Raw genomic sequence first — 16,591 nt, forward strand, 5'->3', positions numbered from 1 at the left:
TTAGGATTAGCAAATTATTCATTAAAACCAAAGAAACATTTATCAAAAGCAATTTAATTCAGATATTTTCCATCCACTAAGAAGTTTCATCCAAAAAACTCCCGTCTGGTGCAGGCCAAACCCTGGCATTCAGCCCTTCATGGAGAGTCTGTCTGTTGGCTGATGGCACCAAAAGACTGCAGGTTCATAGAGGTTGGCTTGTTGGTAAAAGGGTGCCACTGTCCCTGAATGCTTGGGCTGTCTGTGTGGTACGGCTTGCGGATACGGATGATATCCAAACCAGACTGGCTGGCCATTTTCTGTATGAGCTGTGCTATTTCCTCGGCGGTCTTGCTGTTGATGGCCTCTTCTCTGATGCTTCCATTCACTGGAGACAGATATATAGTAAGTGGGAAATTACAAATTAGTAAAGACAATCTTTTTTCTAATGGTACAAGCTAAAAAGACTATGGCGGCACGTGCCAATTTATTCTACCTGATGGTATATACAGGATTGGCAACCACTTTTTTGGCTGTTGTTGGCTAAATTTCACAAGCATCAAGTACAGTGCACTAAAACAGCCTCGAGTAATGGATAAATGGGGTATACAGTGTCAGACTGGGGAGCCAAGGGCCCACTAGTAGCCAACTCCAGGGCCCCTCTTTTCAGCTACATGCAAATGTGACATTATCCTCAATCACAAATTTATATAACAATGAACTGGGTAGATTATTAAATGAATAAGATGCTGCCTTTGTCTGTACATAGTGATTCAAGTATATTGTGCCAAATACTGCTCATGTAAGAGGGTGGTGGCCCACCAGAGGATTGTCCTGTTCTCCTGTGGGCCAGTCCAAACCTGATCTTGCTTTAAGTGCAGACAATTATCAAGAAATCACCAACAGAACCCAAGTAAAACGGGCAAGCCCTAATGCTGCTGGCCTACAACATAGGGCCACGGATAGGCCTATTTGGTGGAGCTGAACAGACATGGATTTTGAGAGAGAGTAAAGTTAAAGAGACCAGCAAAGCGAGAAACTTCAGGACTACGGATACACACTCCATGTCAGACATATGAGGCAAATACAACCAACAAACAACTTCATAATGGAAAATTCGTCATGAAAACATTGCTTCATTTACTGAACTGTGGTCTTCTAGGAAATAGAATCTAAGAGTGTAATGTACAGGTACTTACAGTACTCACCCACCAGTTTGGGTACTCTGCATTGTTTGGGACTGATATACACAACAATACCAGGATTCTGATTGGCAAAGTCAACGACTTTTTCTTCAATATATTCCCTGAAAAGAAATAAAATGGACAAATATGTCATTGTCATTTCCAAATTTATTTTCAGAAAAATATCTAGGCCAGCCCCTCACTGCTGATTAATCTACAGAAGGAGGCTGGCTTATTATAATGAGCCAGTAAGCCAGCCCCTTCACTTCTCTACTGTATCGGAGCACAGCCGGAAGGGGAATTGTAGTGGACAATTACAAGATATGGAAATTGCATACATTTCACTTTTACACACATTTTAAGATATTTTATCCTTCAGATGTGCTAGATTTATGTAATGGGGAATGATTATTTTTGCTGCTGTACACAATTATAATAACTTGGATTTTTGACTTTAATCTATACGACCAGCTTTAGATTCTAGCGAAGCCCTATAGTAATGAAACATACTAGTATACTTTACATTTTTATTCCGCACCATTTTAACAATGTATGAAATAAATAATGGCTTACATTCAGTGGCTGACAACCTGATGCCGGCAGGTCCAAGTACAGATAACTCAGGGACACATTGGCTCAATCTACACTTTGCAGTTTTGATACAAAAGTGTGGTCAATGACGACACATAACTGAAAGATGCGCTAAAGTCTCATGAATGTCTCGTTACCCTTAGGCTGTGTGCCCACTATGCGTTTAAGCATTTCCGCAGCAGAAACGCTTAAAAAACGCTTAGTAAAAGGTCTGCCATGTTCCCCAATGATAATCCGCATGTGCTATGCACATGCTGCGGAAATTTCCGCTGCGGATTATCATTGCGGATAAATCCGCAGCACTACCAATTATTTTGTGGAATCGCGGCGTTTTTGCCGCCGCCATTGACTTGCATTGAATAGCTTAATATCCGCATGACTACATGTGCACATGCGGATATTAAGCAATTCAATGTGCGAATGGTACCCGGGTTTGGAGAAGAGGAGACTCTCCTCCAGACCCAGGTACCATAGCACCTGTAAAAAAAAAAAAGAATTTAAAATAAAAAAATACATTATAATCACCTTCTGATGGCCCCCGGTCTTCTTAGTGATGCGTCCTAGCTCCCCGGCAGCTCGCGATGATCTAAAAGGACCTGCCATGACGTCATTTAGTCATGGAAGGTCCTTTAACACAACCGCGAGATACCGGGGAGACCGGGCGCATTGGAAGGTGAGTATATGTTTTTTTTCTTTTTTTTTTAACTAACTTGGTCACACTATATAAATCCATGCCGGTTTCATGGATTTATATAGTGTGACCAAGTTGTCAAGCACTTTCCAAGTGATGCTAAAATCGCTTGGAAAGCGCTTGTCAACCCGCATGCGGAAATGCATGTGAAGAACGCTTCACCACCGCATGTCCCTGGCAGGAAAACGCATGTACAATCCGCATGCGTTTTTTCTGCCAGGGAGATGCAGAAACGCTCAGGGAAAATCCGGAGCATTTCTGCATCGTGGGCACTTAGCCTTACATGACCAGACCATACCATGATCATACCACTGCAATACAATTGCTATTGAAAATTAGGTTTATTGGTAACATTTATAATCTTTCTGATGCTTGTAATAAACTAATCAACAAGAACAATTTAAATCGCTCAACACAACCAAGTGGTTTCTCCAAACTCACCACAAAATGCCACTTTTACTGACTACTGCAGTCTCAGAATTATTCAACCCCCTTATTACAAGCGATATTATTACTTAGTAGAGCACCTCTGGCTGTTATGACATGCTGCAAACATGAGGCACAGCCAGACACCAGCTTCTTGTAGCGTTCCTGAAGAATCTTGGCCTATCCCTTATGGGCAATGGCCTCCAGTTCACTGATATTCTTGGTTGGCCTAGGAAAAGGATACAAAGGCATTGAATGTTCCTAGAGATAAAGGTGAAAGCAGAATGCACAAGTTGATAGTTGGATTCTAGAGGAAGCTATCGCCGGCTGCCACCAGATTTCAGAGGAGGCAGGTGGTCAAAAACACTGCAAAAGTGACTGCAGCAAGATTTGGAGGCAGCAGACGAGGAGGTTTCAGTTTGAAAAGTCAGGTACTAAACACTGAAGGTCTCTGTGCCTGAGCTCAAAGATGTCCGCTTCTAATGAATCAAAAGCACAAGCAAAGTTGTGTCAATATGCTGAAAGGAGGAGAAGTAATCCACAGAAGGTTTGGAATTCCAGTATGGGGAGCAATAAAACACAACTGGAATTTTTTCGCACCTATGGATCAGTCGGGAAGAGGGGGTGAAGTATATGCAGAATAGAACATCACACCTACAGCGAAGCATGATGGTGGCTCAGTGTTGGTTTGGCTTCCTCTGGCAACCAGGAAATTATCCATCAAGCATTTCTAAAGGTCCACCAAGGCTTGCTTACAGAAGCCCTGGAAGATTCTGGAGTGGTCATCACAGTCTCCTTACATTAACCGCATAGAAAATCTTTGGTAGGATTTGAAGAAGGCATGCAGCATGCAAACCCCAGAATATTAGTGTAGTGGAGGCTAAGATGGGCAGCTTTCTCAATATTGCCAGAAGCTAGTGTATGACTATGCAGCATGTCTACAGCAGGTTATAACAGCCAGGGGACTATAATCAGTAGTATAGACGCCTGTCATGAATTGGAAATATAAGCAATAATCAATGAATAACAGCCATCCTTCTACACAGAAGCACATGGCGGCAGTCACATATACCTGGCTCCCCGGGAGGGCTGGGCGTCCTTGCTGAAGATCAGGGTGAGCCTCTTGAGCTGGCACACGTACCGCCCGACTCCATTGTGCAGCACACTCTGCAGGAAGCGGCTGGGGGAGCCCCGTGCTGTCATCTTCAGCAGCCTCTACCCTCCAGCCTCCCAGGGTGACCCGGCCGCAGGACGTGACGTCACTGTCACATGACCAGCCGAGAAGGGGAGGAGATTACTCTCACACGCCCATATTTCCAAGTTGATGCTCTTTGAGTCATGTGACCCGGCACTAGGCAGCATGCTGCTCCCGCGGACGGTCTGGAGTCTTGTCAGATGTCATTGTCGGAGCGTCACTGCCAAGAAGGGAGTGTATGGCGGGCGCCCCGGCAGCGGAGACGTGCTCCCTGCGCTGAGGCTGCGGTGCCTGTGGAGCGGCGCACACCACTGCAGTGCCAGGAGACCCGGGGGCTGGAAGGGAGGAGGGAGCGGAGGCTGGAGCTCCACAGAGGAGGACACGGACGACGACGACGAGGAGGATGAGGATCTCTTAGTCTCTTATGCCACGCCCCTTCAAGAGGCCCAAAGGATCCTAATAGTGCACCCTGATGTCAAGTGGGGAGCAAAGAAGCCGCGCAGCACCACAGGTAGTGCAGCCCCTGGTGGACCGTAACGTTCTCCCTCCCCCTTTGGCGCTCTGTAACGTTCTCCCTCCCCCTTTGGCGCTCTGTAACGTTCTCCCTCCCCCTTTGGCGCGCTGTAACGTTCTCCCTCCCCGTTTGGCGCGCTGTAACGTTCTCCCTCCCCCTTTGGCGCGCTGTAGCGCTCTCCCTCCCCTTGTGGTGCGCTGTAGCGCTCGCCCTCCCCTTGTGGCGCGCTGTAGCGCTCGCCCTCCCCTTGTGGCGCGCTCGCCCTCCCCTTCAGGCGCACTGTAGCGCTCGCCCTCCCCCCTGTGGCGCGCTGTAGCGCTCGCCCGCTATGTCCTTAAGATAGGTCATCAATGTCTGATCAGCCGGGGTCCGACACCCGGCACCCCCGCCAATCAGCTATTCTCGGTGACGGCTGCGGTTGCCAGGCCGAACTGCTCAGTTGCGGAGCTGGCCTTCTTGTGATTGTGGCCTCGTCGGGGTACTGCACATCCACCCCCTATTCAACTCATGTTGTTGTCATGGCGGCACTGTTGCAGCGATGTATACAATGACTGAGGCAGGGGGTGAAAGGTTTTTGTTTTTAAGCAGAGGATGCATAAAAAAATCCTGGAAATCCCCTTTAAGACTATACTATTTTTATTTTTGTGAACGCCAGCATTCTTACTTAAAGAAGTTTGTCTACTACTTAAATATTGGTTGCTTATCCTTAGGATAGGTCATCAATATCAAATAATTGGGGGTCTTTTGCACCCCCCCATCGATCAGTTGTTTGCAGCAACAGCCGCATGTACCCGGTGCACAGATCTGGACCGGCAGCGGTCATTCTCCGGTGCTGCAGCTCAGCTCCTATTGAAGTGCTCGGACACTAAAAATGATATTCATCGAGGCACTGCAAATACTGATTGTGGGGGTGCCAAGTGTCAGAACCCCACCAATCTTATATTGATGACTTGGCCTAAGGATAGGCCAGCAATATCTAGGTATTCCACTTTCAGAGGATCAAAGGGGTTTTCCTACTGAATACATTTATCACCTACTGACAGCTGTGCATCAGTACTAGGTGGGGAAGAGGGGGATGCAGCTGCAGTATCCCACTCAGTGTTTGGGTGAAACAATGTGGAATTTTTCCTGTCTCATATGCAGATGGTTCCTGACATGGATGGGACCTGTTTGTGTTGTAGTGTTTATAATGGTTTTGCTTTCTCCTAGCTGATCTGCAGGTCGCTGAGGCTGTCGCTCTTGTGCAGAGTATTCCTAACTGGACGGTTGTGGATCAGATAATCATGTCTACAAAAACACCTGATAGTAAACACATTTTCGGCAAAGGGAATTTTCAGGCTCTTACAGGTACGGTATATACTGTATTGTTACTTTGCCTCCTTGATTATATTGTATCATAATTACATTTGCAGTCAGCAGGACATTAAAGGAAAGCTATCACCTGATTCATGCTGTCCAAACCGCGGGCAGCATGAATCACAGCCTGGCTGCACGATTACATCCTTGTAAGCTTTTCTCTGACACGCTCCAGCACTTCAGAGAAGCTATACTGTAAAGATCCAACCAAAGACCATAGTGCTTCTCCCAGCACCCATGCAGGTGATTGACAGGTCTCTTCCATAGCAAGAGAACTGCTAGGCCTCATTCACACATCCAATATTTTTTTTTTTTTGCGTACAATGGGACCGATTATTCTGTTAGAGTTTGATTAGCGTATCATCCGCTTTTCTCAAACGTGTCTCTGATATTTGCCATGGACTACTTCGTCCAAGGAAAATATTAGACATGTGAATGGTCCCATTGAACATCATGGGTATGAGTGCTATCCATGAAAATGACAGATAGCTCTCGTATGCGAAAATCGGATGTGTGAATGAGTCCTAAATCGCCTCTAACAGCCCTGGGTGGGGTTGGACTAGTCTCTTCTCCTGCTATGGTTCCTGCCGGGATCTTAAGCATATATTCTCTCTGAAACGCCTGAAAGTTTCAGATAAAGATAGAGCCTGGCTGCGTTTGTACAACCAGGCTCTGATTCATGCTTCCCACAGCTGCATGAATCGGCTGACAGGTTCCCTTTAAATTCTGAGGCTTTAATAATAATAATTAATTATTATTATCATCTTTATTTTTATATAGCGCTAACATATTCCGCAGCGCTTTACATACATTATCGTCGCTGTCCCCATTGGGGCTCACAATCTAGATTCCCTATCAGTATGTCTTTGGAGTGTGGGAGGAAATCTGAGAACCCGGAGGAAACCCACGCAAACACGGGGAGAACATACAAACTCCTTTCAGATGTTGTCCTTGGTGGGATTTGAACCCAGGACCCCAGCGCTGCAAGGCTGCAGTGCTAACAACTGCGCCACTGTGCCACCCTGATACCTGGGATGTGAAGATGGCCGAGCTTAGAACTACAGGGATCACACGGAAACAATCTGAGAAGTTACTATTTTACCTTAAGAATTAGGCCTCATTCAGACATTAGTTTTTCATGCACAAACATGATCCTTTTTTTTTCTTTCATGAATGGCACTTGTACCTAGGATTGTATAAGGGGCTTTTTTTTTTCTTTTTTTTTTTTTTTACCCTTGGATCGAGCAAAATCATGGAGACATATTGCCGAATGTCAGATCAAAATCAGTAATACAAGTCTAGGGGTCCGTTAAAAAAAGAAAAAAAAAAAAAAAAATTGGACTGCACTTGGAAGTCATCTGTTTTTCACTGACTGATAGAAGCTTGAGAAATTTGTTTTTCCTAATCGGCGAAAAAACAAAAAATGATTAAAATCACTGTTGAAACTCAGTCTGTTTTCCTCGTACGTAATAAAAAGCAAAACTGGACAAGTGAATGAGGCCTTAAAGGAGTATTCTCATCTCCAAGATCCTATCCCAATATATAATGGGTGCAACGATAACCATACTAGCAAACACCTCCAACTAGCATAGTTCCTCTGATTCCCATGTGCAGGGCATTGCAGTAGCTCAGGTATCCATGGCTTTTATGGATCACCATATTGATTGCCCTTCCTTGGGTTAAGCCATCCATATCAGACTGCGGGGGGGCACGAATCTCAGCAATCCTACTATTCAGCTCTTTTAAAGCACAACTGTGCATATTGGAGCCCACCAGCCCCTTCGATGCTTACACTGCTCCTCTTTACTGCACTCTTTCTAGTAGCGGCAATGCAAGGTAGAGTTGAACAAAAATATTTGCAGAATCCTGGTCCAGCATCCTTGTTGGCAGACTTTGGCCACCGGACCAAAGCACTGCAAGCCTCCTATAGCTACATCATGTATGCATCATATCGTAACACAACATCGCAGGGGCCTTCTAATCAGAAGAGGACCCGGGGATGCTGCAGGTAGGAGGTTCACAGTGCTGTGGTCCAGCGGCCAAGAATTACCAACATTGCTGCTGTACCAGTGTTCTGCAAATCTTTTTTTTCTCAACTACAAGAATATTGTATTGAAGTGAAAAGGACAACAAAACCCAGCACGGCTGTGACTAACCAGACGGCTCACAGGTATGCTGGGTAATGCAGGCCTTTTAAACAGCTGATTGGCAGGGATACCTAGATTATATCTATGAACTATTTTATAGGGTTATTCACAACATTAAAAGTTATTGTCCTTTTGAATAGGAAATATTTTGCTAATTGGTGGGGGTCTAATTGCTGGGAATCCCATTAAGTATGGTGCTCTTAAATGTCCAGTTTGAAAACTATCTCTAATGACAGGACCCTTCACAGATCATTCCCAGTTGTCGGATCCCCATCGATCTGCAATTTATCTTCAATCCTTTCAGAAGAATAAGTAATAATGTAACAACTTTTTGCTAAAGAAGATTCCAAATTCCCCCCCCCTATGTGAGTTTCATATCACCAAGTGGGGCATATGGGTAGAGCTTGTTTAGATGATGTAATCCAGGAGTGGAGAGCCTTTTTTTTTTTTTTTTTCTTTCTGTCAATGGCCATTTGAATATATATATATAACATAATTCACTGGCTGTAAAAAATCATCAACATAAAACGATCCGGCTATATTTGGTCAAACCAATAATTAACTCGCCCCCTAATGTGATGGCTGGAACGGCTTCTCTTTGGTGCGGCTGTGATGTTAGGTGATAGTGATGATGTTGCTACTTGTAACTGATATTTGCGTCGGTCTGGAGAGCAATTGACTCAGTCCATAAGTTTTGCAAAGAACTTGCAGCAGTATGTTACTCTCAACATAGATGCATATTACACTGCTGGTCTCCTCAAAGGGGGAAATTAATCACTGCTTATGTAACATTTATAGAGCTCAAGCAATGGGAGGTCCGCAGTATATCTCACATAGGAGATGCTGGGACTGGAGCATATACATCATATAGTAGACTCTTGGGTAGGAGCATGTGCAGGGCATAGGAGGCGCTGGGGCTGCTATCTTCAGCAGAGGGACAGGAGCGCAACGCGCGCTAGCTACACCTAAAAAGAACGTAGTCTTTCATTGCAGGTGTCACAGTGTTCAGTAGTGAACGCTACATGTGCATACTCACAGTGTAAGGACAAATTAACCGGTTCCCGACCGCCCACTGTAGATAAACGTCCGCGCTGCCTGGGCTCTGTGCAGCGCCGACGTTTAAAAACGGTGGGTGGTCTCGCAGTGCTCAGGACCCCCAGGGTCCTGCAAGCACTGCGATTCCGGTGCAGAGCGTTAGCTCTGACAGGGTACATCATCGGGACCTGATTAGATCAGGTCCCAGTGATGTTAACCCTTTGCTGTCTTCTATATGCTGTGATCTATAGTGATCGCGGCATATAGGAGACAGCAGGAAGAGAGGGGGTCGTCTTACTTACCTCCGAAGACCTCCGTTTCGTTTGAGGACCTGGGGTTGCTATGGCAGCTGGAGGTCACATGACCGCCTCCAGCTCTGCCATATATGGTGTTCTTCCTGTCTGGCTTCAGCCTGTATGTAGCTGATGCCAGACAGGAAACTGACTGAAAGAGTCAGTGAAGATCTCATGTAATGTAATATATGTCTATTACATTACATGAGATCAGTGATCAGAAAAATAAAAATTAATGTCCCATACAGGGACTAAGTAAAAATGTAAAAAAAAAGTTTTTAAACTATTAAAAAAAAATCACAAAATAAATAAAAATAAATAAATAAAATATTAAACCAATAAATCCGTATATTATTACAAAACCAAAAAAAGTACACATATTTGGTATCGCCGCGTCCGAAACAACCTGAGCTATAAAACTGTCACACTAATTAACTCCTTCTGTGCACACCGTAATAAAAATAAATAAAAAACGGAGCAAAAAAATATGCTTTTTCATCATATCGCCAAACAAAAAGTGGAAAAAAATGCGATCAAAAAGCAGAATAGAAATAAAAATGGTACCACTGAAAACTTCATCTTGTTCCGCAAAAAAAAGCCGCCATACAGCTCCATCAGCTGAAAAATAAAAAAGTTATAGCGCTCAGAATAAAGCAATGCAAAAAAAAAATATTTTTTTCTATAAAATAGTTTTATTGTGTAAAAGCGCCAAAACATAAAAAAAATACAGTAAGTGTAGTATCGCTGTAAACGTACTGACCCGAAGAATAACGCTGCCTGATCACTTTTACCACACGCAGAACGGCATAAAAAAAAACTCAAAAAAACAATTCCTGAAGTGTTTGTTTTTGTTAACTTTACCTCCCAAAAAACGGAATAGAAAGCGATCAAAAAATGTCACGTACCCAAAAATGGTTCCAATAAAAATGTCAACTCGTCCCGCAAAAAACAAGCCATCACATGACTCTATCGGCCGAAATATGGAAAAATTATAGCTCTCAAAATATGGTGATGCAAAAACTAGATTTTGCAAAAAAAGCGTATTTTAGTGTGTGACAGCTGTCAGTCATAAAAACCCGATATAAATCTGGTATCTCTGTAATCGCACCGACCCGAAGAATAAAGTAATCTAATCAGTTATATCACACTAGGAACGGCATAAAAAATAAATAAAACAAATATTATTCACCTGCTACTGATTTGTTTATTATGTCTCCCAAAGATCCCAGTAAGGCTCTGCTCACATTTATCCTGTGCTCTACGCTGAGCACTTACACCAGAGTTTCTGTGTAAATCTCTGAAATACGTGATTCAGCCAGAACCCATGATGGAAGATTCCCTGTAATGAGGCAGATATAGGCCACTGTGGACGCCGTCTAGCCTGGGATCCCACGGTGTCATTTGTTTTAGGCGTGCATAAAAGTGCGGTTGGCCACAGTTTTGTGCACTTCTGAAAAAAAGGACACCACTAAACAGAGGCCAGACGGAGTCCAGAGTAACTCTGCTGCCTCATTATAGTGAATGGATCCTGCAGGGGTTTCATCTGAATTACATCACTTGGAAATTTAGATGGAAACCCCGATGTAAGTGCTCAGCCTAGAGCGCCGGATAAATGTTACGTAAAATGTTCCCAATAAAAGCTTCAACTCAGTCCTCAAAAAAAGCTAGTCCCCACTCAGGTCCATCATCTGTTAAAAATATAAGGGACTTCCAAGTTACTGGTAGCAGAAAGGCTCTGGAAAAGCAAAATGGTCCTTGCCCCCCAAAAGAAATTCAGAAAATTTTGTGCTCCCAAATCCAAATGCCTATTCTACAATAATTTGTTCTCCAATTGTCAAATAGCACTCCTTCCCCCTCAAATCTCACCGTATGGCTAAGTGGTACGATACAGCCACATATGGGGTATTGACACTTTTAGAAGAAATTGTGTGACACATTTCGGCACCATTTTTACCCATTGCCCTGTGTGAAAATGTAAAATCTGAGGGTAAAACATTTTTTTGTGGTAAAAATATAATTATGCTTTTTTCATTGCCCAGTGGTATAAATTTAAAAATTAAAAAATGCTCACTACTTCCCTAGATGAATTCCTTGAGAGGTGTAGTTTACAAAATGGGGTCACTTGTGGGGGCTTCTGCTGTTTTGGCATGTCAGCGACTCTTCAAATGTGACATGGTGTCTGCTGCCTATCCCAGCCAACATAGCGCTTCTTTCTCTTCCGAACCCTGCCGTACACCAAAGCAGTGGTTTTCCCCCACATATGGGGTATCGGCGTACTCAGGAGAAACTGTACAACAAATTTCATGGTGCAATTTATCCTGTTACCCTTATGATAATGCAAAATTAGGGAATGAAAAACATTTTTTATGGGAAAAATGTGAAAATTTTATTTTTACGGCTCAATATTATAAACTTCTGTGAAGCAGCTGGGGGTGCAAGGTGCTCACCACACATCTAGATAAGTTCCCTAAGGGGTCTAGTTTCCAAAATGGTGGCACTTGTGGGGGGTTTCCACTGTTTAGGCACATTAGGGGCTCCCCAAATGTGACATGGCGTCCGCTAATTATTCAAACAAATTTTACATTCAAAAAGTCAAATGGCGCTCCTTCCCTTTCAAACCCTGCCATGTGCCCAAACAGTAATTTGCCTCCACATATGGGGTATCAGCGTGTTCAGGAGAAATTGCATAACAAATTTCATGGTGCAATTTATCCTATTACCCTTATGATAATGCAAAATTAAGGGATGAAAAACGGTTTTGTGGGAAAAATGTGAAAATTTTATTTTTACAGCTCAATATTATAAACTTCTGTGAAGCACCTTGGGGTTCAAGGTGCTCACCACACATCTAGATAAGTTCCCTAAGGGGTCTAGTTTCCAAAATGGTGTCACTTGTGGGGGGTTTCCACTGTTTAGGCACATCAGGAGCTCTCCAAACGCAACATAGCGTCTGCTAATTATTCAGACAAATTTTACATTCAAAAAGTCTAATGGCGCTCCTTCCCTTCCGAACCCTGCCGTGCGCCCAAACAGTGGTTTTCCCTTACATATGGGGTATCAGCACGCTCAAGAGAAATTGCACAAAAAAATTTGGGGTCCATTTTTTCATGTTACCCCTGTGAAAATAAAAAAAATTGGGTCTAAAGTAACATTTTTGTGAAAAAAGTTAAATGTTAATTTTTTTCTTCCACATTCCAAAAATTCCTGTGAAGCACCTGAAGGGTTAATAAAGTTCTTGAATGTGGTTTTGAGCACCTTGAGGGGTGCAGTTTTTAGAATGGTGTCACTTTTGGGTATTTTCTGTCATAAAGACCCCTCAAAGTGACTTCAAATATGATGTGGTCCCTAAAAAAAATGTTTTTGTAAATTTTGTTGGAAAAATGAGAAATCGCTGGTCAACTTTTAACCCTTATAGCTCCCTAACAACAAAAAAAAATTTTGGTTCCAAAATTGTGCTGATGTAAAGTAGACATGTGGGAAATGTTATTTATTAACTATTTTGTGTGACATATCTCTCTGATTTAAGGGCATGAAAATTCAAAGTTTGAAAATTGGAAAATTTTCAAAATTTTTGCCAAATTTCCGATTTTTTCACAAATAAACACAAGTTATATCGAAGAAATTTTACCACTATCATGAAGTACAATATGTCCCGAAAAAACAGTCTCAGAATCAGGGGAATACGTTGAAGCGTTCCAGAGTAATTACTTCATAAAGTGACAGTGGTCAGAATTGAAAAAATTGGCCCGGTCACGAAGGCAAAAACAGGCTCTGGCGCGAAGTGGTTAACAGGACGACGGCTGGCAAAAGCACTGCAGTCCCTTAGAATCTACCTGGGGGCAGAAGAAAGGACATAGTCAGCCATTAAGGTTATGTGCCCACGGTGCGGAAACACTCTGGATTTTTTCCTGAGCGTTTCTGCATCTCCCTGGCAGAAAAAAACGCATGCGGATTGTACATGTGTTTTCTGCCAGGGACAAGCGTATGTCCCGCGTTTTTCACATGTGATTTCGCATGCGGGTTGTCAAGCCCTTTTCCAAGCGATTTTTAGCATCACTTGGAAAAGTTCTTGACAACTTTGTCACACTATATAAATCCATGCAACTGGCATGGATTTATATAGTGTGACCAAGTTAATAGTAAAAGAATGGTAAAAAATAAACACTATACTCACCTTCCGATGGCCCCCGGTCTCCTTGTCCGGTGTGTTGGGCCGCTCGCGGTGGTCTAAAAGGACCTTCCGTCATGTGACTGTCACATGACTAAATAACGTCATGGAAGGTCCTTTTAGACCATCACGAGCTGCCGGGGAGAGAGCACGCATCGCTGTGGAGACCGGGGGCCATCAGAAGGCGAGTATAATGTTTATTTTTTATTTTAAATTTATTTATTTTTTTACAGGTACTATGGTACCCGGGTCAGGAGGAGAGGCTCCTCTTCTCCAGACCCGGGTACCATCCGCACACTGAATCTCTTAATATCCGCATGTGCACATGTAGTCATGTGGATATTATGCGATTCAATGCAAGTCAATGGCGGCGAAAATGCCATGATTACGCAAAATTAATGGTAGTGCTGCGGATTTTTCCTCAATGATAATCCGCAACGGAAATTTCCGCAGCATGTGAACAGCACATGCGGATTATCATTGGGGAACATTTCAGACCTTCTGCCAAACGTTTTTTAAGCGTTTCTGCAGCAGAATTACCGCTGCGGAAACGCTTAAAAAACGCATCGTGGGCACACAGCCTAACGGTCAGTGTGCCGGAGGTCCCTTGCCCCTGATATAATCCCTTTAATGCACGTTTTTTTTGTATGCAGTGCCAAAATTTGTCAAATTACACTCCAGGAGAACTTAATAGAAACCACATACCTAGCCAAGGTTTCCTAATCCCTTCTATTCTACTTCTTGGGGTAAAAAGTGCAAGCAGGATAGCAGGACTGAAAGCTAGACGTTGTCATCAAAGGCAAGAAGGGGGTTTCCATATTACAGTCTCATGATTTATCTACAGGATGTCATCGCTAAATGTTCAGTCTATTATATATTTATTACATTTACTGTCTTACAGAAACAATTAAAGGCCTTCCGCAGCTCACAGCAGTTTTCCTGAATGTTGACAGACTTTCTTCATTGAGTGAGGTACTTTTGAATTGTATGATCACTACTGTGATGGTTGTACAAGATGATTTAATGAAACCTATAATCATGGCGGCTTATAGATTCTCAACCCCATCCTCCGTGCCACAGTGATGAATATATTCTACTACATTCTCTGAGTATATAGCAAAAGGATTGTTTAAATAAGGATGCCCAGTCTGGACAAGCCCAAGACACTTCTGAGACCTCTCATAATCTGCGGGGAATGCCTCGTTTCTATTCTCACCACGAGAATAAGGACTCTTGGGGCTCATACCCATATGTGAGAATAAAAAACGTTCCTATATCTGGACCGAAAAAACGGACGAGTGTCATGTGATTTTCACGCAGTGGGCAGATTGAGGCTAAGTGGCAGATTTGGAGCATCCTATGGATGCGCCATTTCTGGGGCGGCTGAGGTATGGTGTTTCAAGGCTATTAATATCAGTCCCCAGCTGTCTGGCTATCCTTTGTTAGTTGTTAAAATAGGGGGATCCCACGTATCTATATATATTTTTTTAAGCGGTCCTCCATTTTAATGGCCAGTAAAGGCTAAGTATTCAGCTGAGGGCTGATATTAATAGCCTGGGAAGCTACAAACATCTGCCCCAGCTGTCTGCTTAACCTCTGCTAGAGTATAAAATTACGGTGGACCCCACGCCATTGTTTTTCTCTTTTTTGTTTTATTTTTTTAATTCTTTAATTTTACAATAAATGACAAGTACAGTAACAATCAGTCCCTGTAATAATTATATATATGACTGACATCTTTTCTATCTAACTCTCTTTTTTTTTTTTTTGTCCGATTTGAGCTGAGAAAAAAATCGCACTCATTGATTAACATTGGTCCGAGTGCAATGCAATGTTTTATCGGATTGCACTCGTCCGCTTTCCTCGCATGTAAGTATGAGCCCTTACAAGGGTTGTATCATCTTATCTCTCCAGGACTGCACCGCTTCCAAACTCGCTGCTTTCTGGTGGAGGGTGGGAGGGTGCTCCTGAAGATTGACAGTTCAGACCAGCACCTTGGTTGTGGCACTGGTCCTGGAACTCATTGCGCTCCCATGCTGCTAGCAGGGGCAGCTTTTTTGTCTCTATAGCATGGAGAAGAGCATGGACACTGAAGGTGGCCAGATCCAGTGATATGGCCACCTTCAGAACACGTGCTCCTGGTCTGGGAGGTGGCCACCTTTTGAGACTGCTGTGTTGGCCCGTAACCTAAGCAATGAGCAGTACACAATAGACTCAAAAGTCGCTCCGATCTTGAGAACTGAGAGGATTTTTAATAAAAGGGAAATTGCAAAGTTGTTTGTTTTTTGTACAAGCACTTTGCAATTTTACCCGTTGATAAGATGAGACAACCCCTTCATTTGTAAATGTATAGTGTAATGTATATTGCTGCTTATTTTATGGTTAATTTATTTTTTTTGGGGGGGGGGGGGGACTTGCTTTGAGAGCTCATGTTCTGCTCATAGTCTTTCATCAGCTGTGCACAGATCCTGTGGTACTCCTTCATATGGAGTCATATAAATAGACTTTGTGCAGATAGAGATTTTTTTTTCCCCAGTAATCAACACTTTTAGGGGTGAAGGCACCTGTTCATAAGGAGCCTTATGGAATATATATATATATATTATTATTATTATTATTATTTATTTTTTTTTTTTTTTCTAGGTACTTAAAGGAGCTGTTGCACAGACGCATTAAACTGTAATCAAGAAATCTTGGACTAATAGGTTCCACAATTGGATATGTTAAAAAAATGTTCCTGTGTGGAGATCTTAACATTTATTAAGATATCTTAATCTTATAAATATGCCCCTGCTGTGTACTTTTATTTGCTGTGTCCTGCTCTCTGACCTCAAGACTGTGACGTTGGAGCTCAGCGGCTGCTGGAGCTCCTAAGCCACTGACTTCAATTATGATGAGCTGGAGATGCAGCAGAAACACTCACTGCACTGATAAAATGGGCATTGAAATGTGTTACCTCACAGAAAGAGGTAACTGCAAGCCCATGCTGTGTTGTCTGTATATTGTCTTATT

At 43.0% G+C, this 16,591-nt stretch overlaps 2 protein-coding genes across 3 annotated transcripts in view; one reads left to right on the forward strand and one right to left on the reverse strand.

Annotated features, from left to right (window-relative positions):
* Positions 1-49: 49 nt before the first annotated feature.
* MRPL43 (mitochondrial ribosomal protein L43) lies at positions 50-4,182 on the reverse strand. 2 transcript variants are annotated; one of them, XM_073664438.1, is made up of 3 exons: positions 3,944-4,182; positions 1,188-1,285; positions 50-367 (listed from the first exon to the last, which is right to left on the reverse strand). In XM_073664438.1, exons 1-3 carry the CDS (start codon positions 4,072-4,074, stop codon positions 138-140), a joined length of 459 nt encoding a protein of 152 aa, XP_073520539.1. In that variant the 5' UTR covers positions 4,075-4,182; the 3' UTR covers positions 50-137. The 2 variants fall into 2 exon arrangements, with proteins under 2 accessions (XP_073520539.1, XP_073520538.1); XM_073664437.1 differs by having other exon boundaries at positions 57-367; positions 1,179-1,285; positions 3,944-4,178.
* Positions 4,142-16,591, forward strand: part of GTPBP6 (GTP binding protein 6 (putative)) — a 34,999-nt gene continuing 22,549 nt past the window's right edge. The window contains exons 1-3 of the mRNA XM_073664436.1: positions 4,142-4,577; positions 5,790-5,927; positions 14,481-14,551. Coding sequence (XP_073520537.1) covers positions 4,196-4,577; positions 5,790-5,927; positions 14,481-14,551 — 591 coding nt within the window. The 5' untranslated portion in view covers positions 4,142-4,195. The remainder of the gene's footprint in view (positions 4,578-5,789; positions 5,928-14,480; positions 14,552-16,591) is intronic.

This window comes from Phyllobates terribilis, unplaced genomic scaffold, assembly GCF_046119375.1.
Source record: "Phyllobates terribilis strain yellow unplaced genomic scaffold, ASM4611937v1 Scaffold_2__4_contigs__length_985480577, whole genome shotgun sequence".
Lineage (NCBI taxonomy): Eukaryota > Metazoa > Chordata > Amphibia > Anura > Dendrobatidae > Phyllobates > Phyllobates terribilis.

Bases quoted from the DNA above. Each gene is read 5' to 3' on its own strand.
- MRPL43 (XM_073664437.1), bottom strand. From the start codon at position 4,074: ATGACAGCACGGGGCTCCCCCAGCCGCTTCCTGCAGAGTGTGCTGCAC. The intron at 1,286-3,943 runs GTATATGTGACT...ATTTCTTTTCAG, and splicing joins CAGCCCTCCCGGGGAGCCAG to GGAATATATTGAAGAAAAAG. The intron at 368-1,178 runs GTAAGTACCTGT...ATCTGTCTCCAG, and splicing joins CAAACTGGTGGGTGAGTACT to TGAATGGAAGCATCAGAGAA.